The 23,062-nt window shown below is 50.8% G+C and overlaps 1 protein-coding gene across 3 annotated transcripts in view; it reads left to right on the top strand.

Annotated features, from left to right (window-relative positions):
* The first annotated feature begins 376 nt into the window (after positions 1-376).
* Positions 377-23,062, top strand: part of PIK3R6 (phosphoinositide-3-kinase regulatory subunit 6) — a 50,517-nt gene continuing 27,831 nt past the window's right edge. For 2 of the 3 annotated variants that reach the window (XM_037028258.1, XM_037028259.1), the window contains exons 1-8: positions 377-543; positions 12,717-12,824; positions 16,949-17,032; positions 17,633-17,724; positions 18,770-18,838; positions 19,299-19,431; positions 19,604-19,673; positions 20,680-20,863. In XM_037028258.1, the coding sequence (XP_036884153.1) occupies positions 12,812-12,824; positions 16,949-17,032; positions 17,633-17,724; positions 18,770-18,838; positions 19,299-19,431; positions 19,604-19,673; positions 20,680-20,863 (645 nt within the window). In that variant the 5' untranslated portion in view covers positions 377-543; positions 12,717-12,811. Of the gene's footprint in view, positions 544-12,716; positions 12,825-16,948; positions 17,033-17,632; positions 17,725-18,769; positions 18,839-19,298; positions 19,432-19,603; positions 19,674-20,679; positions 20,864-23,062 lie in introns of those variants that run through there. The other variant, XM_037028260.1, reaches the window with a different exon arrangement.

A 23,062-nucleotide genomic window follows, 5' to 3' on the forward strand; every position in this document is an offset into this window, starting at 1 on the left:
TGTAGCTGCGAGAGGGGAGGGAGCTGGAGGTGTAAGGCTGGCACTCAGGTTGCGGATTCTGAGGTGAGGAGCAGGAAAGTGGGTTTAGAGGGGGAAATGACGAGCCAGGTTCGGACTCACTGGGCTGGAGGTGCTTGAGGGCTTGAGTGTCCGGAGGTGGGGGTGGTCTGGAGTGCAGGACAGAGGTCAGGGCCCTGCTTCACTGTCCTGCCAACACTGGCAGGACCCAATCGAGGTGCCTACCTCCTACCCAGTCAGAATAAAGAACCTCCGGTGACCACTGGTGGCCACAGAGCAACTTCACAGCAGGATGTGTTCTGGGAGGAACTTTGAGGCCTGTGGGGAAGGGGAAGGAAGAGGAGGGGACAGACCTGGCCGGTTCAGCACCGGGCTTTTCTCTGCAGACCTGGAGACTGCAGCTGAGACTGAAAACACCAGTCTGGGCCCCTGTAAAACATCAGGTTCTCTGGGGCTGACAGCCTCCCAGGGCAGGAGCTAACTGGCCGAAGACTTGGAGAGCCAAGCTGCAGCAGCTGAGCCGAGGTATGTGCCGGCCGGAGTGGGGTCCCTAAGGAGGGAGTGGAAGAGGCAGATCTGAACAGAGCAGACAGGGCTGCCTGGGGGAGGGATGCTGGAAAGGGTCCTGTGAAGGGACTAGACAGCCCTGGCTCTTGGGAACCCACGGCCCAGTAATATTTCTGAGGTTTCTTAGATCTGGTGGCTTTTAGGACCAGGGTGCCACGTTCAGCCCATATTCACAAGAAGAGAAGACATAGCAGCCTGCGAGAAGTCTTCTTTCTTTCCCGAACCCTGCAAGCGCCATTAAGAAGAAGAGGAATTATACACACTCAATGCTGTAGAGCACACTCATTATCCTGTTGGACTCTCACGAGCAGTTGGAAGTAGGCTGGATATGTATTTTAATGCCCACCTTATAGGTCAGGAGACTAAGGTTTAGAGAGATGAAGCCACTTGTCAGAGATTACAGGGTGGGCACGCAACTCGGAATGAACCTTCTGGCTCCCTCTCTGCACCCCTTGTGGAATGTCATCTATCCGTCACTCTCCCGGGGAAAGTGCAGCCACGGGGGCCAGTCTGGCCTTTGTCCCCACACACGTGGATCGAGCATCTCCTACGTGTGCAACCAATGCCCGAGTGCAGCCGGGGCAAGGGCTCCATCCTCTAGAAGCCGGCATAGAAAGTCAGATGCACCAGAGCCCTGGGCGAGGTGTGTGCAAAGGTGGAGAGAGACCTCTGGATGTGGGAAAGGCTTGGCGGAAGGTGCGCCTGAGCCTTGAGGGACGCAAATGGTTTGTGTACAAATGTGAGGCGCCAGGCCTCTGGGTGAGGGCAGCAGTAGCAGGCCCACAGAGGAGGGAGGTGGGTGTGGAAGTTGGTGTTAAAGGAAAGAATAGATTCAGTTTGGCCACTAGATTGTAGAGTTTATGGAAGACTTACAGGAGAGGGCCTGTTCCATTTCTTTATTTGGTGTTTGAATATCACCTCATTTGTTTTCTTTTTTAAAAGGATTTATTTATTTATTTTTAGAGAGAGGGGAAGGGAGAAAGAGAGAGAGGGAAAGAAACATCGATGTGTGAAAGAAACATCCATTGGTTGCCTCTTGCACTCGAGGGACCTGGCCTGCAACCGGTCATGTGCCCTAGGCAGGAATTGAACCGGCGAGTTTCACTTTGCAGGGTGACACTTCAACCAACTGAGCCAGGCAGGTCAGGGCTGACTATCACCCCATTTAGCCTTCACAGTAACCTATGAATAGGTGTTATTGTTAGGTCTCCTAACCAAAGCTAGGGAAACTGAGGCACAAAGATTTTAAGCCCCTAGCCCGTGCCGCTCACCTCCGTCATCTCCGGGGCTGACGTGGTGAACCTGCGTCCCAGGCTGCAATCATCACCATCTGATCCTGAGGCTTCCCAGTCTCCGTCCTGTCTCCCTGGCCCCAGGAACAATGCTCTCCCCTCACCCTCAGACTGGCTTCCCAATGTCCAGGTGTTTCCTTCCCAGCTATTGGCAGACATTGAGGAGGAAATGGGCCAGCCCCATCCACAGGGGACAGTCACAGGGAGCTGGGCTCTCGCCTCCCTGGCCCCTCAGGATGTGGAAAGCTCAAGTGGGCCTCGTGGGAAGAGGTCCAAGGGTTGCAGGAACCTTCTCAGAGCTCCGAGAGCTGCCTTTCCTCTCCCTTCTCCTCTCCTGAGTCTGCTAATCACATGCTCTGAACCAGAGAACCAGGTGTGTGGTCTGGCAAATAGGGCTGTCTCAGTGGAGAAAAAGGGCCAGCGTCCTGGAAGTAGCCTCTGTCCCTGAAACCCAGGGTGTGTGACACGGCAGTGGTGGGAGGAGAAGAAAGCGGACTGACGTGGGGCACAGGGACGTGGCAGGCTCAGAAGGTCCCTTCTCTCCATGCCAGGGTGGTGGGCCAAGGACTGGAGGGAGGCAGAGGTGCAGTTCTGGGAAACTCCATGTCTCTCCTCCCAGGTTTCAGTCTGGAAGGCAAGGCCACTGGGAAGTCTGGGTGGTGGTTTTTCTGACTGGACAGCCTGCCCTAGGGGTCAGCAGTGAGGGGCTGGGGTGCTGGGGTGGGCAGGCGATGGTCAGAACCTGGGATCTTCATTGTGAAACACTGAGCCTGGGCCAGGCCTCTTCACATCCTCCTCTGAATCCCACTTACTTCAGCCTTCCTCGAGCCAGAAGCCCTCCCAACTCACCTTGCATCAGTTTAGGGAGGGCGGCAGCAGCTGTGAAGGCACTGCTGTGGGCTTGTCCCTGCTGCGTCCCTCAGAGCCGGCTGTCTGGTTTTTCCGTGCATAGCCCTGGGGCCTGCTTCACCCTAAGGCCGTGGCCAGCTGTGCATTTGCACCTGCCCTGAGGACTGTCTGTGGCGAATGCCGTGTGTTTTAGGAGGCATGTCCTTTACATCCCAGCTCATTCATTCACTCATTTGTTCACTCGTTCTCTTTGTCTCTGGCCTGGACCCTCTGTCGAGAACTAGGAAGGGTCTAAGATTTTACCCTACTCATAACTCACAACTTAGCTTGCCAACAAGTTTGTTTTAAGGACACTGGCAGAAAACAGTGACTCTAGGGTCAGAGACAAAGGACTTTATTACAGCACAGCCAGAAGCACAAGTGCCGGGCGCTGTGCTCCCGTTGTCCGCCCAGTCCCAGGGGGCAGCGTGAAGGCGGAGCCAAGCAGAGGAGCCCTGAGCTCAATGCACTGCCAGTCAACCCGCCCAGCCTTCGCCCCGGAAGGAGGCATTCTCCTGTTATACTGGATGGCCAGTAAATCCTCCCTCGGCCCTGGGGAGACACTCTCCCTTTTCCAACGCTGTTCACAGGACAAACTTTTTTGAAGAGATGATCTGGAACAAAAGCTCCAAGGCGTGCACAAACCCGTGGAGATTGTCCACCATCACCCTCCCACTGTCCCCTCAGTATTGTCCCAGCTGCGCTGTCCCTTGAAAAGCCCAGGCACCTCTCCCCTCGGTGCTTGGCTGGCTACTCCCCTCGCCTGGAACAGGGCTCCTGCAGCTGTCACCTGGCTTGCTCTCTTCCTCCTGCAGGTTTTTACTCACGTGTCACCTCTTCAGTGAGACCTCCCTGGTCGTCCTTTTCAGAACCACACCCCCGACTCTCGAACCCCACATTCTCCCCCCTGCCTCATTCTTACAGCACCGATCATTGTCTGCTACATGGTTTGATCATCGAGTTGGTCTGTTCCCTCCACCCCCTCTGCGTACCCACCAAGGCACAGCCTCTATGAGAGCAGGTGTCTGTCTGTTTTAAGGTGTTGCCACATCTCCAGGACCTAGAACTGTGTCTGACGTGTAGAAGGGGCTCAGTAAACAGCGCTGACTGAGTGGATGAATCCACCCATTCACAGACGCAGTCTTCAGTGGAAGCTAGGTTTTCCTACCTGGCGTCTGTCAGACCCGTTGGACAGTGTCCATCACACAGGAAGGCTATACAGCTGCTGAACAGATGGAACAGTGAATGAAGGCCGTGGGCAGTGCAGGGAGGGAGGCCACAGTGCAGTGACTGTGGGGCTTCTCCCAGGTTGCTGGGATTCCCCCTGTGGCTGCTGTCCCCGCTGCCTGGGCAGGGCGCTGGAGTCATCCTGACTGGAGGCGGAGGCGGCTGCATGTCTTTCCTGCGATGTCACGTTCTTGCTGTGACTGGGGGAACAGGGAGATGGCAGGGCATGTGAGCTGAGCCCTGACATGCTATTGTCCCAGATGGGGCCTGGGACAGATAGCAGATGTCCCAAGCACAGCTGGCAGAGGCATCCGCTATGTGAGTGTGGCCGAGCACACTGTCCTCACTGCTGTGACTGTGTCTCCCTTCCCTGTGTTCTCTTTGCCAATACCCTGAGCATCAACATCATCTCTGTTTCCTGTGCCCTTTGTCCTCCCAGCCATGCCCGACAGACTTGTTTCTGCTCCCTAGCCTGAGAGTAGCATGGGGACAGTGACACTGCCTTGTCTTCATATGAGTGCCTGACAGTCATTCATCCAAGGCTATTTATCAAGGACCTGCTATGTGGTGTCAACCGTGTCAGGTAATGAGGACACAGCAGTGAACCTAACAGAGTCCTTCTACAAGCCCTTTTACAGGCGCAGCTGCAGTTCAGCGCCCCCTGATGGTTGCCACATGAATTCTGGGCCCGGTATTGTCAGATATTCCACTTCTTTTAAGTAAAATACCAGAATCTTGATTTTTTTAAATCCTCACCCAAAGATATATTTATTGATTTTAGAAGGAGAGGAGGGAGAGAGAGAGAGAGAGGGAGAGAAACATCAATGTGAGAGGGAAACATCTATCAGCTGCCTCCTGTATGCGCCCCAACCAGGGATCAAACCCACAACCTAGGTATATGCCCTGACCGGCAATTGAACCTGCAAACTTTTGGTGCATGGAATGACACTCCAGCCAACTAAGCCACCCTGTCAGGAGTTGATTATGGTGTGAAATATGACTTTTAAGTGTTTGCCACGGATTAAAATATTTTAACACTATGGCTCCTTCTGGGGAGGGAAACTGATAGGCCAGAGGAGGGGTGAGAAGGACACTTGCTTTTCACTGTACGGCCACTTAAACCCTGTAGATGTTTACCATGGGCACGGCTCTCAGTGTGAGCAGTGGGTCTTAACACTCGACTAGGCGGGTGCCTCTCCGCGAAATGGGAATGTTATCCGTATGCTGTGGACATCTGCTCTGTGAGAGTGGGGATGTGCCCGTCATGGGCTAGGAGTGAGACCGCAGCCATCAAGAAGTCATAGGCTGCCATGGCCAGTGCCTCAGTTGGTTGGAGCACCATCCTGTACACCAAAAAGCTGAGGGTTCCATCCCCAGTCAGGGTACATACCTAGGTTGCAGGTTCCATTCCTGCTCAGGGCACATATGGGATGCAACAGATACGTGTTTCTCCCTCACATCTCTCTCTCTCTCTCCTCCCTTTCCTCTCTCTCTAAAATCAATGAACATATGCTTGGGTATGGATTTAAAAAAAAGAAGTCACAGGCTGGTGGACCCCCACCTCCTAAGGGCAAGGACCGTGCCTTATTTATCTCTACACTCGGGCCCCGCACAATTTCTGCCACATGGACGAGGTTCCATAGATGCTGTTTGATTTACTCAACGACGTCATTCACTGAAACCACTGCCGGGAACTAGGAAGAGAACCAGAGAGCCTCTGAGCAGCCCAAACAAATGTTCCAGGTCTGTAGATGGAAGTTCCATGCTAGATCAGTTTCTCAGGCTTTGTTTCGTACAAGACAATCCCTCGTGCTTCTCTGGCTTCCCAGCCCTCTGCAAATGGGCAGCTGGGTGGACAAACAGACAGTTCAGACAAGGCTGTGGCCAACACAGAGGACTGTGTGCAGATTAGAAAGAACCATCCCCTCTGAGCAGACAAACTACAGCAAGTGCTTCTTTGGACAGATGCATTTCTAAACCTCATTCTTCCTGGCTGGGGAACTTACCAAAAGGCCAGGAAATGGTGGGCTGGATAGCAGCCCCCATTCATAGCGATGTGCAAGGTGCAGCTGAGACAGGCATCACACATGAGAAGTCGGAAGGTCGGAGCCACGCAGCCCCTGCGTTCTTCACCGTGTTAAGGTGCAGTACATGACGACACCAGCTCCAGGTTCACTCAGAGAGGCCGTGTGGGTGCTTAAATGGGCAAGCTTTAGTTTGTAAGAAACTCACATCATCCTTGAGTAAAGACAAGTGAGATGTTGATGCATTTTGAGAATAGTGTATGTAGGTTCTGCTTTTTTCCATTTCCTGTCTCTCTGAAGTTTGTCCCCTGAGAGCTCTCCCCCACACTGGTGTGGTCAGCAGCCCTAAAGGACAGGAAATAGACAGAGGTCCCCCGCAGAGGAGCAAAGGAGCTGTACAAAGCATCCCCAGACGATGCTGCACACACGTATATAAACACTGAATAAGCGTTTGATGAATAAATGAGTGAGTGACAGAACAACTAGAAGAATGAATAAGGAGGATTTCTGACAGTGATTGTTTGAGCTTCTTAAAATTTTACTTTCAGTAGAAAATCAGCCCAGACACCCCCAAATTTACACAGTAAGTCCTGAGACATACACTCCCCTTTCAATTTATATCATTGTGATTTCTTTTCCTTCAAGGCTACTTGGTGTTTATTATTAGCCGATTCTATCTGGACAGAAGTTCACCTGAGTGTTCCTTTTATTTTACCTGGAGAAAGGGTGATCTGAAAGGTTTGGGGGAGTGGGGGAGGGGTGTGGAAGGCAAGACGGGCGGCTGCAGTTGCACACACCACGCTGAGCCCCGGCCCTGGTTTCACCACTCATTGGCCACGTGACTTTTGGCAAAACACTTCATTTTCATTCATCACATACAAGATCTGTCCAGAAGGTATCCAGCCATGTAATATGAAACAGAGAGACACTTATTGAAGAAGGTGCAAGATACAAGAAACACTGTACATAGGACAATGACTCCTCAGTCCCCTTCAAAGTGGGCACACAGTTCTCACACAGTTCTCACAGTGAGGTCCACAAGTGGACCTCACACAGTTCTCCCGGTCACCATCTGCTGCCCTGCTGTATTTTTCTAAATCTCATTGGCAGTCTGAAATTCCTTTCAAAGGTGATTTTGGTTTGGGGGGAAAGCCAGAAGATGCGGGACACCAAACGGAGGCTGTAGCGGGGCTGAGTGACCTGGGTGTTTGGCCAAAACATCCTGCACGAGACGTGATGCGAGAGCGGGCGCGTTGTTGTGATGAAGCTGCCCGTCACCAGCTGCCCACAGCTGTGGCCCTCTGAATCATCCAAATAATTTCCACCGAGAAATGCTCAAGCTTAACACAAAATTTGGTGCATATTCATTGCTCTATTTGCTCAGTCATTTTGAATGTGAGGGCCACACAGTGCACATGCCCACCCAACAGTGTCCACCACCCCCACTGACTAGTACAGTGAAGTTGTCATTGTTCGTGCATGTACATTCCAGTCCACTCTCCTTGGCTGCCAGGTCACATTGATGTCACACAAACCATTCTTGTTATATTAACAATGGCTGCACTTTCCCCAGACGGACCTCATATTTCTCTAAAATATGTATTTGTTGTCTACTGGGTGCCAGTACTGCCCTGAGTGCTGGACATGCTGCAGTGATTACGACACACCAGGACCCGTGTTTGTGGAGCTCATGTTGAATGAGTGGCCCAGAAAACTAATTATTATACAAGAAAATTTCTGAGGTGATACATGCTATGAATAATTTTAAGAGTGCACTAGAGCATAACTGGGGCGGCTATTTTAGAGAGCTTAGTCAGAAAAGTCCTCTCTGAAAAAGTGACATTTAAAATAAGACCTGACTACTGAGAGGAGGCCAGCCGTGGGGGAGCTCGAGAAAAGGTGTTCCGGGACGAGTGTGCAAAGGCTCCGAGGTGGGACTGAGCCTGGTGAGTTGGAGCAGCCCAAAGAGCTGTGAGATGACACCCTGGTGAGCCAGGGGATAAGGTGATGAGGTGAAGCTGGGGAGGTGTGCTGGGTCAGGCAAGATTTAGGCAGGCTGGGGAGTGTGGAGCTTACTGCTGGATCCAAGAGAAGCCATTAGAGAGCTTTAGTCAAGGACCAGGATGCAAGGGGGAGAGTGGAAGCTGGAAGACGCAGTGGGGACACTACCATAGTCTGGCAAGAGATGACAGCATCTTAGAACAGTGGGGCAGAGGGATTGGAACAGAAGTTGTTACGAAGATCATTTTTCACAGCCACACAGCTAATAGAGGGGACCTGGGAACCTGGCATCGGGGGTCACACTTGGGAAGGTTCTCTTGGCCTCCTGCCACCACTAGAGTTGGGACCAGGACCCAGATCTGCCCTGTTGCCCCTGCCGGGGCACCCTGTGTGGCGGTCGGGCCATGCCATGTTGCCATTTTTCAGCTCCTTGACTTTTTCTGCTACACAGTTCTATGAGTTTTAACACATGTGTAGACAGACTTTGCTGCACTCAGGTTTCAGAGCTGTTCCATCGCCCTGAAGTTCCCTCTAGCCCCTCTGTAGTCAACCCCTCTCCTTACCACAACCACTAATCTATTTTCTGACCCTACTTTTCCTTTTGTAGAGAATGCCATATACATGGAAGCATGCAGTGGGTTACCTTTTAAGCCTGACTTTTTCAACTCAGCACAACGTCTTTGAGAGTCACGCATGTCATTGTGTGTATCCACAGTTCATCTCTCTGTATGGCCGAGTGCTCCACTGTGTGAACTATCAGAGTCTGCTTACCCACCCACCCACTGAACACACCGGGGTGTTCCCAGTGTGGGACAGCTATGACTAGAGCTGCTGTACATGCCCATGAACAGGATTTGGTGTGCACATGAGTTTTCGTTTCTCTAGAGGGAAGAGTTAAGAGCGAGATTGCAGAAACCTATTGTAAGTGATGTTTAACTTTAGGAGAAATTGCCGAACTCCTTTCCAGTAATGCATGAGAGTTGCAGTTCCTCCACACCCTCTCCAGCACTTTGTATTGTCTGTCCACTTATTTTTTATCAAGAGGGGAAGGGATGGAGAAAGAGGGAGAGAAATATCAATCAGTTGCCTCTTGCACTTCTCCAACTGGGAACCTGGCTCATAACCCAGGCACGTGCCCATAGGGAATTGAGCCAGCGACCCTGTGGTTCTCAGGACAGTGCTCAATCCATGGAGCCACATCACTCAGGGCCACTTGTCATTCTAATAAGTACATGGTGGTGTCTCATGGCTTTAATCTGCACTTCCAGAGTGGCTATTAACATGCATTTTTTTCTGGTGCTTCTTTGCCATCCACACATCTTTTTTGCTGAACTATCTGTTTAAAAAATGTTCCATTTGGGGGTATTATTTGTTTTCTTGCTATTGAGTTTTGAGAGTTTTTCAAATATATTTGAAAAACTGGATACAAATTCTTTGTCAGATATGTGATTTGAAAATATATATTTTTAAGTCTGTACTTTGTCTTTCCACTTTCTTAAAGTTTTTTTTTTCCCAAAGCCAAAGTTTTTAATTTTGGTGAAGTCCAATTTGTCAACTTTTTCTTTTATGAGTCATACTTTTAGGATGATATCTAATAACTCTTTCCTTAACCCAAGGTCACAAAGACTTTTTCTTATTTTCTTCTCCAAGTTTGTGGCTCTACATTTTATGTTCAGAACTGATACATTTTAAGTTCATTTTGGTTTCAGCTGTGGGGTTTACGTTGAAACACTTTCTCTCTCTCTCTCTCTCTCTCTCTCTCTCTCTCTCTCTCTCTCTCGTCAGTTGTTCCAATACCATTTGTTGAAAAGACAATCCTTTCTCCTTTGTATTGTCTTTGCAACTTTGTCAAGAATCAGTTGGCCATATCTATATGTGTCTATTTGGGGGCAGTGTATTCTGTTCCATTGGTCTGTTCTAGCTCTTCACTAAAAACTTTCTAGTAATTTTTCAAATAGGAGATGAATCTTCAAATGTTTTGCTTTTCAAAGTTGTTGGCTTACAAATTTTACAATTTGCTTATCTGGATCTGCAAAAGATTACTGCTGGCATTTTCACTGGAAGTACATGAGCTCTATAAATAAAGTTGCTGGTTTATAAAAGGCTGATGAAAGAATCAAGCAAATAAATGGAGACCCGCACTGTTTGGAGGACCCACTGCAGTGAAGACGTCAATTCTTCGATTTGTCCCTCAGTGCTTCTCTCTCTGCCTCTGGCGCCGTTGCTAATGGCGCATATAAACACGGCGGGCACGTGCTGACATTTGTGTTGTGTTGAATTGGTGGGTGGGAGTGGTGGGGGCGGGCGGCCTGGCCTCTTCCCAACCTTCAAGGGGAACTTTCGGTCTTTCCCCTCTGCAGAGGCTGGCTGTGTTGGGGGGGCGGCAGGGGGCGGTGGTAGACACCCTTTCTCATATTGATTGAGTTCCCTTATATTCCTCATTTGCCATAAGTTTTTCTTGTGAATGAGTGTTAAAAATTGTCCAATTCTTTTACTGTCTCAATGATAGAATCACATGTTTTTCTCTTTTAGCCCCTAGTATGGTGGATTGCATAGGTTGACTTTCAAGTATTGAACCAGCCCTGCACTCCTGGGAAAACCCCATGAGGTTGTCACGCATTATTCTTCTTGTACTTTGTTGGACTTGGTTTGCTGGTGTTTTGGTGGGAATTTTTTCACTGGTCCTTTTTTGTACCATCTTTGTGTGGGTTTGTTATCGGGATAATGGTGGACTCATAAACGGGGGGGGGGTCCTCCCCTTTCACTTTCTGGGCTCATGGATTATTTCAGAATGTTTTGTTTAATGTCCAAGTATTTGAAGGTTTTCTAGTTATTTTTATGTTACTGATTTCAGATTTAATTTTATTATAATCAGCAAGGCTACTTTGCTTAATTTCAATTATTTTAAATTTGCTAAAGTTTGTTTTATAAATCATACCCAGGGTATGATTTATCTGGATGAACTTAACAAGAATTTATAGTCTGCTATTATTATGTGTGGGGTTTCATAAAGGCCAGTTAAATTCAGTTGGCTGATGGAATTATTCAGTTTTTCTGTATCCTTGCTGATTTTCCATCTGCTTAGTCTATCAATTATGAAGAGAATATGGGGAAAATTAGCCTTTAGTTTTATTGGTTTTTTCCTTCATGTATTTGGAATCCCTGTTGTGAGGTCCTACCAGTTTAGAATGGTTATATCTTCTCCATTAGGCGGCCCTCTCGTCACCATGCGATTTCTCTCTCTATATCTGATGAGGTTCCTTGCTCTGAAATCTACTTTGTCTCCTACTCACCTGAAACCACTTCTGCTTTCTTTTGTTTAGTGTCCATATGGTATATTTTTTCTGTTTTCCAGGTGAATGTACATTGTAGCATGTTATCAAAATTTCCTTCTTTTTAAGGCTGAATGATTTTTCATTGTGTGTATACAACACCTTTTGTTGATGGATGTTTGCCCTGTTTCCATCTTTTGGCCGTTTTGAATAACGCTGCTGTGGAGGGTGGTGTGCGGGCACATGCTGGCATTCCCATTTTCAACTCCTTGGGGCATTTACCTAGAACTGAAGTTGCTGGGTCGTAATGCGCGTCTGTGCGCACCTTCTCGAGGGGCTGCCAGACCAGTTCCCGCGGCGGGGCCCCAGGTCACAGCCCACCGCCAACGCACCAGGGCTCCGATTCTGAACACGCTTGCCCACACTTGCTATTTTCTGTTGTTCTCCTTTTAAAAATAGCTATCCTGATGGGTATAAAGTGTTTCATCTACTTTTAAAACTATTTTTATTAAAGTATGCTGTCAAGGATAAGCTGTTTTTTTCCCAAAGAATCTTTATTCTTCCTCTATGCTTTGGGGCTGTTTAAATAACACAGAGGTTGTCTTGCTTTGCAGGTTTGAGAAAACTTGTGAGAGGAGCCACCTGAGCCAGACAGCACTTTTTAAGAGCTGGTTCTCTGACGCATTTTCGATTTCCTCAATGGCTACTAAAATAAGTGGGGTTTTTAACTCTTTTAGAGACATTTGAGTTGTTTTTATTTTCCTAGGAAACGATGTGTGATATGGAGGGTTCAGATCTCCTTTGTTGCCAGAGACGCAAGTGTAGGTGTAGATACAGATATGGTATTTGTCATTCCTAAAATTGTTTCTCTGTTCTCGCTCTCTGTAAATTAGTTTTTCCAGGTGTGTGTGTTTATTTATTTGAAAAACTTTTTTTCTTCCGGGAACAGGCTCTTGAACCCATTCAGAGTCCCCCTGCTTCTCATCTGTGGAGTTTGTTGCTCTGGGAAGCGGATTTGGGGGGCCCCTCCCGCAGGCTCCATCACCGCGGAGCAGCCCAGGGTCATGATGGAGGGCACGTGCTCTGCACTCAGACGGTCTGAGTTCAAGGGCTCTTTCTTTTACTTACTAGCTGTTTGGCTTTGAAGAGCTATTTAAGCCCTCTGCTTTAATTCCCCCATCTGTAGATGAGAAAATAGTACCTGTCTTATAAGGTTGATATTAGTACTAAGGAGTTAAGAGCATTTACTTCAAGAGCATGCTTAGAAGAGCGTCTGGCACGAAGCAAACACCACAGAAGTGCTTCTGAAATGAATACAGACTTCCCTCCAGGGTGCTGGCAGCGTAGGCCCCCTGAGAGCCTCTCCATTCCCCAAATATACTTTCTGCACCTTCCTACTATTTACGAAAATGCCCCTTATTTTGCAGAACCACCTCTGTGCAAGAAAAAACAAACAAACCACTTTACTTTCCATCGTGCCAGTGGAGACAGCCACATCCTCCTCACACACACCCTGGCTCCCATGGAGGCTTCAGGTCAGTATGGTTGGGGGAAGGTAGTGAGGGGGTCAGTGTGCCCAGCTGCATTAGGGAGAGACCCCCTTGCAGGTGAGAATGCCCCCAGGGATGGCAGGACCACCTCCACTCAGCCAGACTGTGAGACCCTGCTCAGCTGCTCACTCATGAGGATGTCTTGAGAGACAAACATCCACATACTTGCACAAGTCTCAGCTGTTTGCAGGTCACTGACCTGGACATTGGCAGTAATGACAATATAGCCACTTATCAAAAACCTCTATAGAGCTTACAATATATCAAGTATATATTGATATATTGTAATATATATCAGCTGCTGGCCAGCTGATACCACTGATAGCCACCCCCAAAGATATGACGAAGGACCCCCACATTCCAATGAATGAAAGAAATGTCCCAAAATTATGATGCTTGCCCTGGGAGCTCAGGAGGGTAGTTTTCCTGTGGCAACCAGGCTGCCTTCCCCAATTGCCATTGGTTTAAACTTTCCCACCTCCCTATGGCCGCTAGGGTCCTCTCATCATAGAGTTAAGAAGAGGAGCCCTGAAAAGCAAGGTATTTATTCTGAGGAATGCAAAAGAGCCATGTTTCAAGGGCACCAAAGTTATTGTTATTTTGCCATCCCGCAAACACAGGCAAGATTGTAAACATTTGTGGGACAATCTGTGTCCTTATTCCACACGGTGGTCAGTGGCCCTGGGCACAGTAGGGAAGAGGTCTGTGAGCCCCGGTACTCTGGCTGCTGGCGCATCTGGGTGCTGAGCCCACGATTCCCACGAGCAGCTGGGATGCTGAGGTGGAGCTGTCTGCACACCAGGGGAGCCTCCAGCAGTCTCCCCTCTGGTGGGCAGGGAGGTCCGGGGGGTCTCGCTGGGCTTCTACTTAATCAAACCTAAACCAGTTTCAAGCTTTCACTTTCCACAATGAATATGAGTTCCAGTGTCATTTACCTAAAGTGCCTCCCCCCAAAACTTGGGCTCCTGTGGAAAGACCAGGGCTTACAAAGTCTGTACAATGGGGAGAGTCTGTGGTCTTCATTCCACTGTGGCTGCAGGCCCCGCAACAGTCTTGCATGGTCCATAGGGAGAGAGGGGGTTCCTCCGGGACACTCCTGTGCTCTGGCAAAGGCGGCCCAGGAGACCATACCAGTGGCATTCAAGGGCACAGAGTTTAGTGCTTTGCTGCCCTCATCAGATATCTTCGCCACAGACAGTACTCTGGGTCCCGGCTTGCCCCGGCCTTCCTCATTCGCTTCCCGAAGTGTCCCCGAAACCCTTGGGGAATTGACCTCACACTCTTGGGTTGCCACATTCCTCTTTAACTGAAGGCTGCAGGCTTCTTCTCCATTCCCCAAAAGTCTCAAAGACAGTTTGGCTTGGTTCTCTCGGTCACATGGCCGGGGTATCAAACTCGGGTGTTGGGAGAGGATGTAGGCGAATGAAAGGGGACGAGCGCACCTCGGAAAAACTGTAGACCCTGTGCCCCACATCAGGGGGCAGAGGCCCCCAGTCTGCTCATATCGCATGTGACAGGAGTGCATGCCCAGTGTCAGGAGACTTTTAAGAGATGCCAAAACCCAACTTTAATGCAAACTTTCCTTATTTGTAAATGTTGGCGGCTAATTCTTTTTTGTTTTTTTTGACATTCTACAAGCCCAAACAAAACATGTCTGCAAACCAGATGTGGACCAAAGCCTAAGAGTTTGGTCCAGCTGTCCAGACTTTTGAAAACAAAGTTTATTTGGGGCTGTCTCCCAGGGCTACTGTCGACTTCTCTATTTTTCTCTGAAACATAAAAAATTAACTCCCTGTGTAAAGCAGGGGAAACTAAAGCTCAGAAGACAAAGGCTTCTCTGCCCTTCCCATGAGGGGACAGGGAGGAAATCGCACTGATCTCAATGCGCAGTGCGCAGGGGAAGACGGAGAGACGGAGAGACAGAGAGAAGGAGAGAGAGAAGGGGGTGGTGAGCACGGGGAGGAAGGAAGGACAGAAGGAAGACTTAGCACCAATTTTTAGTAACTCACCGTGCATCAAATTTTCATGCAAGGTGGAGAAGGGTAAATGAAGGACAGCTTACGGCCAGCCTCACGCCAGGCTAAATGATTTCCGTGCTGGTTTGGGAGGTGCTGCCCTGCCCAGCAGAGCAGTCAGGTAGGCAAACATGGGCTACGAGAGACTGTCCACTCGCTGCCTGCTGTCAGCCTGACGGAGTCTTGGGATTAGGCCCTGATGCGGTCTGGGGGCCAGTCCGAGGCAGGAAGAAAGTGGGGCTTTCTGAGTGGCCAGGAGGCCCTGGGAGACTTTGCACAAGCCCATGCCAGAGCCGTGAGGAGCCAGTCTGTGAGCTGGGTCCAAACACACTTTGATTCCCGGATGGCAAACTGCTGGTTGTTTAAATTTGTAAGCTCTATGTTATATGCTTCCAAGGCATTCAAGTTGTCCGAGGCAATCAATACACGTGTTAAGTACGACATTAAGCAGGAACACAAAGAGGAACAAAGAAGAGAGTTCCCCAGCACTTGAGATGAGCTGATTTTTGAGGTTGGGCCCCAGTTTGGCTGCAAGTTTCCTGACAGCTAAGGCAAAAGGGGAACCACTGGGACGTGTGGCTCTTATTGTCTGACAACCAGAGAAAACACACTTGCCTACAGAGACAAACTCTCGGTTGGCATGGATGATAAAGGGGAATTTATGGGACAGGAAGTGTCTCCCATCTTTCCTGTGCTAGCCAGATCCTCCAAGAGGCAGACACCAAGACAGCATTAGACCCCCGAGGATTTATGTAGGAAACACCTGTGGGACAGAACATGGAGAGGGAGCTGGAGGGGGCTGGGGGAGCAAGCTGTCAGACCGGGATGCAAATCTGACGTGAAGGAAGGAGAAAGGGAAGAAGGCTCCAGCGGAAACGCCTTGGACTGACAGGCAAAGGCTCAGCAGGGGAGTCGAGGGATCCCTGGGCCCAGTAAGCCCTCAGAGAAAGATTGCATCTCCCAGGAGGGGCCTGTGTGAGAATTCCTGCAGCTCTGGGTGTTGGCGGCACACGGAGCACAAAGCGCTGGAGCCTGCAGCACAGCCGCACAAAGCGCCCCCACCCGGTCTGTTAGACCCCTGGCAGTAGGGGGTCAGAGAAGGGCATTCTCACACTTTCCCAACATCAGTGACAGATTTTTGTACCCCTTCCCAGGTTGGCCAGGTCAAGGTACCACCGCTAAAAAAATTATTCTGACTTATGTTAAAACACTAAGGAAGACCTTAGTCAAGACTAGTGCAATAGGGGAGAAACCTCAGCTCGACGCTGAATAAGGCAAAGATGGCTGGGGATTTACAGCCAATGAACAGAGTGTGAGGGTCCGTGGACAGGAAGTGGCTAAGAAGACGTGTCAGGGCGGGGGGATTCTTACTACACTGACCTGACGGAATTCTCGTGAGAGGCAGGTCAAGGACTTAGACATGGAGGTGGGAGACGTAGAACTTGATCAGATACTGGGTAGGGGATTCTCTATAAATGGACAGCATGATTCTTGCTGAAACTGTGCTAAGCAGGCCAAGGATGGGACAGGGGCCAAGGTCAGGGCCTAGGGCAGAAGAGAGCTCTAATCAGGGAGCCCGAGTAAAGTTTGGTCAGGGAGAGAGAGTCTTTGTCGCTTTCTGTTACTACCTGATACGTTTATTTAAACTGACTTCAACATATGCATGAAGCAAAAATTAAGGTCAGTTTAAATAAACGTATATATATAGGGGGGATATATATATATATATATATGAGACTAGTTATATATACACAACTAGTTATGTATTCTAATATATATTAAAACGAGAGCATCATTATTCAAATATTAGGAACCTCTGTGTAACGCCTTACATTCCTGTGTACCACCGGTGGTATACATGCTGCACTTTGGCAAATGTCGGTTTTACAAGAAACAGAAATGCTGTTTGAAAGGCTGTATTCCAGCCCTGGCCCGCATGCTGGCTGCAAGCTCCAAGTTCATTACTTCGGGGTACCTCTTGAGGCTCTCATGAGGGTCTAAAGACTCCTTCAGGGAGGTGCAGCCAACGTTACGACCAGGAAGGTGGAGCTCCAAAGCTCCTGGACCCACAGTTCGCCCCGCCCTGTTGCGCAGCCGCGGAGCTGGACCTCCAGCGGAGTGTGCAGGCTGTGCTGCGACAGCTCAGAGCCCAGGCCCCCGCCCTGCAGAATAACCAAGGTAAGAGCCGGCGGGTATACTCGCCCCTCTGCTCCCCTACCCTTCCCCAGCCTGCTCTTTCCACACATTCTCAACGAAGGGTTGGGGCCGAGCTCACAGAGTGAGGGGCTTCCAGCAGAACCCTCATTCTGCTGGAAATCTCTGGAACCTGAAGAACCTGGCAGACTTCTCTGCTCCCTGCTCATCCTGCCAGCGACAGTGGCACAGCGCCTTAGCATCTGCAGCCTTCCTACCCACCTGCCCCAACTCCCCTGGCAAATAAACGTGTCCCCCCCGCCCCCCAGGACCATTTGACTTCCAGAGCTCCCGGTGCTGACCTGTAAACTGCTGCTCCATAAGCCAATCATACTATTGCTCTTCCTGCCCTCCTTTCCGCTCTGGAAATCACTCTCCCTCAGGGGCAGCCAATCAGAGGTCCTTGCTATGGGAGAAGTCCACACTTGCACACCTGGAGCCAAGGGCTTGGCTGAGGGGTCAGCCTGGTGGCTGGTCAGAATCACAGTCTGGGGGTTAGGATTCAGGGTCCTGCCCAGAGGGGCTCCCTCTCTAAGAGCTGCCGGCCTGCCTTGCTGTGCGGGGCACCCCTTTCTCCTGGCTCAGGCATGTGGAGGTGGTCCTTGCACAAGAAGGTCGACAGAGATCCAGGGAAGAGTCCGGTGCTGGTCCGCATTCTGCTCAGAGAACTGGAAAAGGTGGGTTCCCGAGCCTCGGCTCCCCAAGGTGGAAGGGGGTGAGAAGGGGTGAGAGGAAGAGAGGTCAGGCCGCTGGGGACTCAGTCCCATCAGCATGGTGTCTGCCAAGCTGTGGTCTCCCCCCTATACTTTCCTATAAGCAATATTTTCTTTACGTTGACTCCCCTTGTTTAACATGAGTTAACATATTTCAAAAAGAAACCAGAACAAGACTGTTAATGGAAAACCACACCACTTGGCAGAAACAGAAAGCACCCACAAACATAAATGCATAACTGTTCAGATGTTCACAATTACCCGTGCACCATTAAAGTTACCCTCCACCCCAGGCTCTGTGTGTGACAGCCTGGGGAATGCTGCACTCAAGGGAGCCTCCAAGTCAAGGACTTTCTTGTCTCTTTGCTGCCAGCTCCTGCCCTGAGTTAGTGCCTCCCCTCTCCATGGAGTTCCCTGCACCCCTCCCCCACAACCCTCCTTCTCCACCAGGGCAGACTGTGGCCCCTTCCTGCCACATCTCCAGCCCATCCTCCTACTGNTGGTGTCTGCCAAGCTGTGGTCTCCCCCCTATACTTTCCTATAAGCAATATTTTCTTTACATTGACTCCCCTTGTTTAACATGAGTTAACATATTTCAAAAAGAAACCAGAACAAGACTGTTAATGGAAAACCACACCACTTGGCAGAAACAGAAAGCACCCATAAACATAAATGCATAACTGTTCAGATGTTCACAATTACCCTTGCACCATTAAAGTTACCCTCCACCCCAAGCTCTGTGTGTGACAGCCTGGGGAATGCTGCACTCAAGGGAGCCTCCAAGTCGAGGACTTTCTTGTCTCTTTGCTGCCAGCTCCTGCCCTGAGTTAGTGCCTCCCCTCTCCATGGAGTTCCCTGCACCCCTCCCCCACAACCCTCCTTCTCCACCAGGGCAGACTGTGGCCCCTTCCTGCCACATCTCCAGCCCATCCTCCTACTGCCCCCACACAGCCTCCTGCTAGGAGCTAGTGAGCCCGCCTCAAACCCCAACCCAATAAATGTTTTCCAGGCGGAAAGCGAGGACACCCGGCAAGTCATCATTCCCTTGCTGCACACTCTAATGTATGTGCTCACTAAGGTGAGCTGGGGCTGAGGGGCGGGGGTCCCGGCAACTGTGATGAGTGACTGGGCTGGACACTGTCTTCTCCCCTCAGGGGACACCCACTCTTGGCCGGGTGCCACCCTAGAAGAACTCTTGGATTGCCCGCACCAAGCTGGCTCCTTCGCCCTAGCTGTGCCCTTTCCCTAGCAGACAGGAGGTGAAGGTGGGGAGGCTGTGGGAGAGTGCTGGCCCCATGCAGTGAGGGGCTAGGAGGGGAGATGACCTGCCAGATGAATAGAACGGGATGAATCTCCCCTCTGGGAAGTTTGAGTGGGGTGTCAAAGCAGCGATGTCTGAGAAGAGGTGGAAGGTGTAGATTTGGGGGAGTCACAGGCCCAGGTCCTGCTCTCAGGCCCCACCTTCCAGCTGTCCCACTCCTCCCAGGACCCTTCGTGACCCTGGGCTGCAAGCACCCCAGCTCCTCCCTCTCCCCCAGGCCACAGGCATCCCCGAGGAGCTCTACCAGAGGAGCTACACCCTGTGCATGCGGTTACTGACCCTGCCCTCCCCCTACTGCACAATTGCCCTGGACTGCGCCATACGGCTGAAAACCGAGACGGCTGTCCCAGGTAGGAACTGCTGGCAGCCACAGGCTCCCACGCTGCCATGCCAGCTCCACCCAAGGTCTTGCATTTGTCTTCAGGATTCTGGGAAGCTAAAATCCCCCAGCACCTTCTGTGGGAAGGTGGGGTCTGGAGCTCAGCGACTCAGGACTGCCTTGCTGAAGGGTCTGATTTGCAGGGACACTGTACCAAAGGCTGGTCATTGCAGAGCAGAACTTGAGGAGTGAATTGTATCCCTACCAGGAGAGGTGAGTGGCCCCTCCGCGTGCTGGGCCTCTGGGACTGCTCACTGACAGGAAGACCAAAGAGAAGGCTGAGTTGAGAGGAGCCTCTGCAGAGCCCTCCATTCATGACTTTTGTCCAGGAAGGGAGTGTGTTTTTAAGGGGCCTGTCCACTGGAGATCACAGAAAGTAGGATAAGACCTTCTTTCTCGGGCTGGATGCAGACGATCCCGTTCACATGCAGAGGGCAGGCTGGACCACCGGCTGCCCTGGAGACCTGCTGTTTCACCTCCATCCTTCCTGGGCCCGTGATGCAGCATTGACTAGCCAGGCAGCCTGGGGAAGCTCAAGAGTACCTGTAGTGGAGGGGGTTCAGGCCACAACCGCACCACGAAATCGGCTTTGGTCTGTGTGTGCCTCGCCCTTCAGATAAGATTGAGGCAGTGTTCGCTGTTTGTGCTGGGGAGAGGGATTGACTGATGGCATTGGGGTGCATAGCTTTCTCCCCCGCAGGTACCTCTGCTGAAAGGTGTAGCTTGTGGCTCTGTGTTCATGGAGGGTGCAGGGAGGTGAAGGGATCCCCAGGAACAGTGTTGCAGAGGTTGGGAGGACACAGTTGGGGATGGTTGTTTTCCTGGTGTGATAGAGGCGATGAGAGAAGACGGGGCTGCTTGGAGTTCAGAGCTCTAGTTTCAGCAGGAAAGGCTTAGGGCCCCTGCTAGAGGGTGATGCAGTCAGTGGGCCATGACGCTGAAGGAGGAAGCAGAACTGAGGTTAGAACTTACCTAGATGTGAGAGGCTAGAGGGATCGTCTACCTTCTGTGAGAGGCAGAAGGGCTGGGCATGCTCTTATTGACACAGTCCCCACCACTCCTTATTGTCTCTCCACCATAGACTTTTGAATGTAAGGCTCCTGTTTTTGGAGGAGTTGAATAACTTGAGGGGGACACAAGATTCTGGGGGTACCCCTGGAGGGGCTCTTCCCCCAGTAGTCATTCTCATCAGCACCCTCCCTCCCACCTCTGTCCCCAGAGTACTCCTCTTCGTGGATCCTGAGCTGGTGTCTCCCTCCGTGTGCAGTGCACTGCTCCTGGAGATCGAGGCTGCGCAGATCCAGCAGACGCCTGAGGCTTGCATGCGCCATGTGGTCTCCCACACCCTGCAAGCGGCCCTGGGGGAGGCCTGCCGCGCAGAAGCTCTGCAAAGAAAGCTGAAGGTAACGGCTCTGCCCCAGCCCTCAGGGTTCCAGGCCAGGGCCCTGCATGCCCACATCAGCTGCTTGCTCTGCTCGTCTTCCCCCTTCTCCTGTGCCATATTTATTACCTTTTTCTATAAATCCAAAATTAATATACAACACTAAGGGAAACCTGGAAAATGCAGATCAGTCACAGAAGAAAATTAAAATTATTCATACCCCTCTGTTCAGACATATCAGCAATTAATTAATGCTCTGATATGTTTCTTCAGCAGCACCCACAGTGGCAGCCGCGGCAGCTGTCGCTCACTGAGTGCCTGTCGCGCTCGGGCACCGTGCTGGGCACTCGGCATGCATCCCATTCCAGAATTCTCAGCCCAGCATTGTGAAAGGGAGTCAGAATTCGAACCCAGATCTGGCTTCAAGCTGATGTTCAGTCACCTCCCAGCCTCACTCCCCCACTGCTCCTTTCTCTAACAAACAGATATCAAACTCTGTGTACGGTTTTATATACTTCATGTATGTGCGCATACACAATCTTTATTTTCCTATGTTAAGGAAATTGCCATAAGAAAATATTTTCCTTAGAAAAAACGTACGTGTAATGGTTGCACAGTATCCTCTCTTGTGAAAGTGCAGTTACGCGTGCAACTGGTTGCCTGTTCCTACAGTGGGTACTCAGCTTGCTTCCAACACTTACCCATTCATTTCCTAGCGTTCTCTTGGGCTCAGTCTGGACCCCGCTCCATGGCCAAGACTCCAGGAGGTTGAAGATCCTCCGGCCAAGGGTTGCAGTCCAGCTGGGTTTCCTGGGTGGGAGAGGATGCAGCCTGGGGCAATGAGTGCAGCCCTGTCAGGGGTGATCTCTTTGGGGGGAAGGTGTCTGTCCTCTGGGAAGGCTGGACTGGACTATGCCTCAGCTTCTGAGCTGCTGTGACTCAGGGCTGTGGCACTGCTGCTGTAGGAGGAGGCAGGTTTCAGAGGGAGGGTGCTTGCCATGGGTCAGCCAACTCCTGCTTCTTCTGCCCCCGCAAGTGGGCGCCAGTCCCTTGGCCAGCCATGTCTCGGGCCCGGCTTTGCCCACCAATGTGCATCAGATGTGCCACTCTCCCTCCTCTGGTCTCTCTGGAAACCACGTTGATCTCACTGATATCATGTCTTTTCTCTAAAAGTACCACTCCCACCTTGAGAGTACTGCTTCTTTGAGAGTGCCTACCCACTTGGACCCGTTGAAGGTTCTGACTCACCCCACCAACCTTGACATCCGTCCTTCTGTGACGCCTCCTTTGGGGAGGTCACAGCACACAGCCACATTGTGGACAAACCCCCCCCCCCCACATGCGCACACACACTAAGTCATACCTAAGCCCGATCTTGGTTCTATCACAAGCATCTATGTCCCCAGTGTAGGCTACTGCCCCCTCTCCTGCAGCCTTGGCTCTCGGGAAGGCAGGGAGGGGAGGCGCTGTCCTGACCAAAGTTTGTCTGCTGACCCAGCCACCCACACCCCACCCCTCCAGCGGCCCTGGTGGCCTTTCTGGCTCACCAAGCTGGCCATAGTGAAGGTGCCATTTTGACACAACCAAGTCAAACATGTAAGAACATCCATTTTTGTTTCTCAGTGATGTGGGGAAAGGATGATGCCAAACCCAACTACCTCTCTGACTCGGATGCAGCTAGGGTGCAGAGTAGGCTTAGGAATGAGGCAAAGATGGCTTTGAGGGGGTCAGGAATGAAGTGGCATCCGGGGCTGGAATTAGCAGGTGTGTTGCATACACTATTTTGCAGTAGAAAAACTGCTGAGAGTAAAAGCTGTAATTTTTTAGGCATAGTAAACATTAGGCACCCCACCCCCTAGATAACTAGGTTATCTACAGTTCAGTGCTCTGAGTCTCTATTGTTGTACATAGAGAATTGAGGGGGAGGGGAGGAAGAAGAGCAGAGAGAGACTTGGGGAATACATCCTTGATCTCAAGCTAGAGACCCTCAGAAGCTTAGAGTTAAGGTGTCCTTAAAGATCCCCGGGCAACTGTCCCTCCCACACCCCAGAGGCTGGGGCTCCCAGACATCAGCCTGGTCTGGGCTCTCCAGTACATGTTGACTACCACTCCCTGTCCCCTGAGATCTCTGCCCCCTTGCCCAGAATTCTGCCTCTTAAGGAATGCCATTCCCAGTCATACCTGCTGGCAAGAGGGCAAGTGGGGCCTGGGAGAGGTGGCT

The sequence above is a fragment of the Sturnira hondurensis genome, unplaced genomic scaffold, assembly GCF_014824575.4.
Source record: "Sturnira hondurensis isolate 20B ecotype Veracruz unplaced genomic scaffold, ASM1482457v3 Scaffold0019835, whole genome shotgun sequence".
NCBI classification, from domain to species: Eukaryota; Metazoa; Chordata; class Mammalia; order Chiroptera; family Phyllostomidae; genus Sturnira; species Sturnira hondurensis.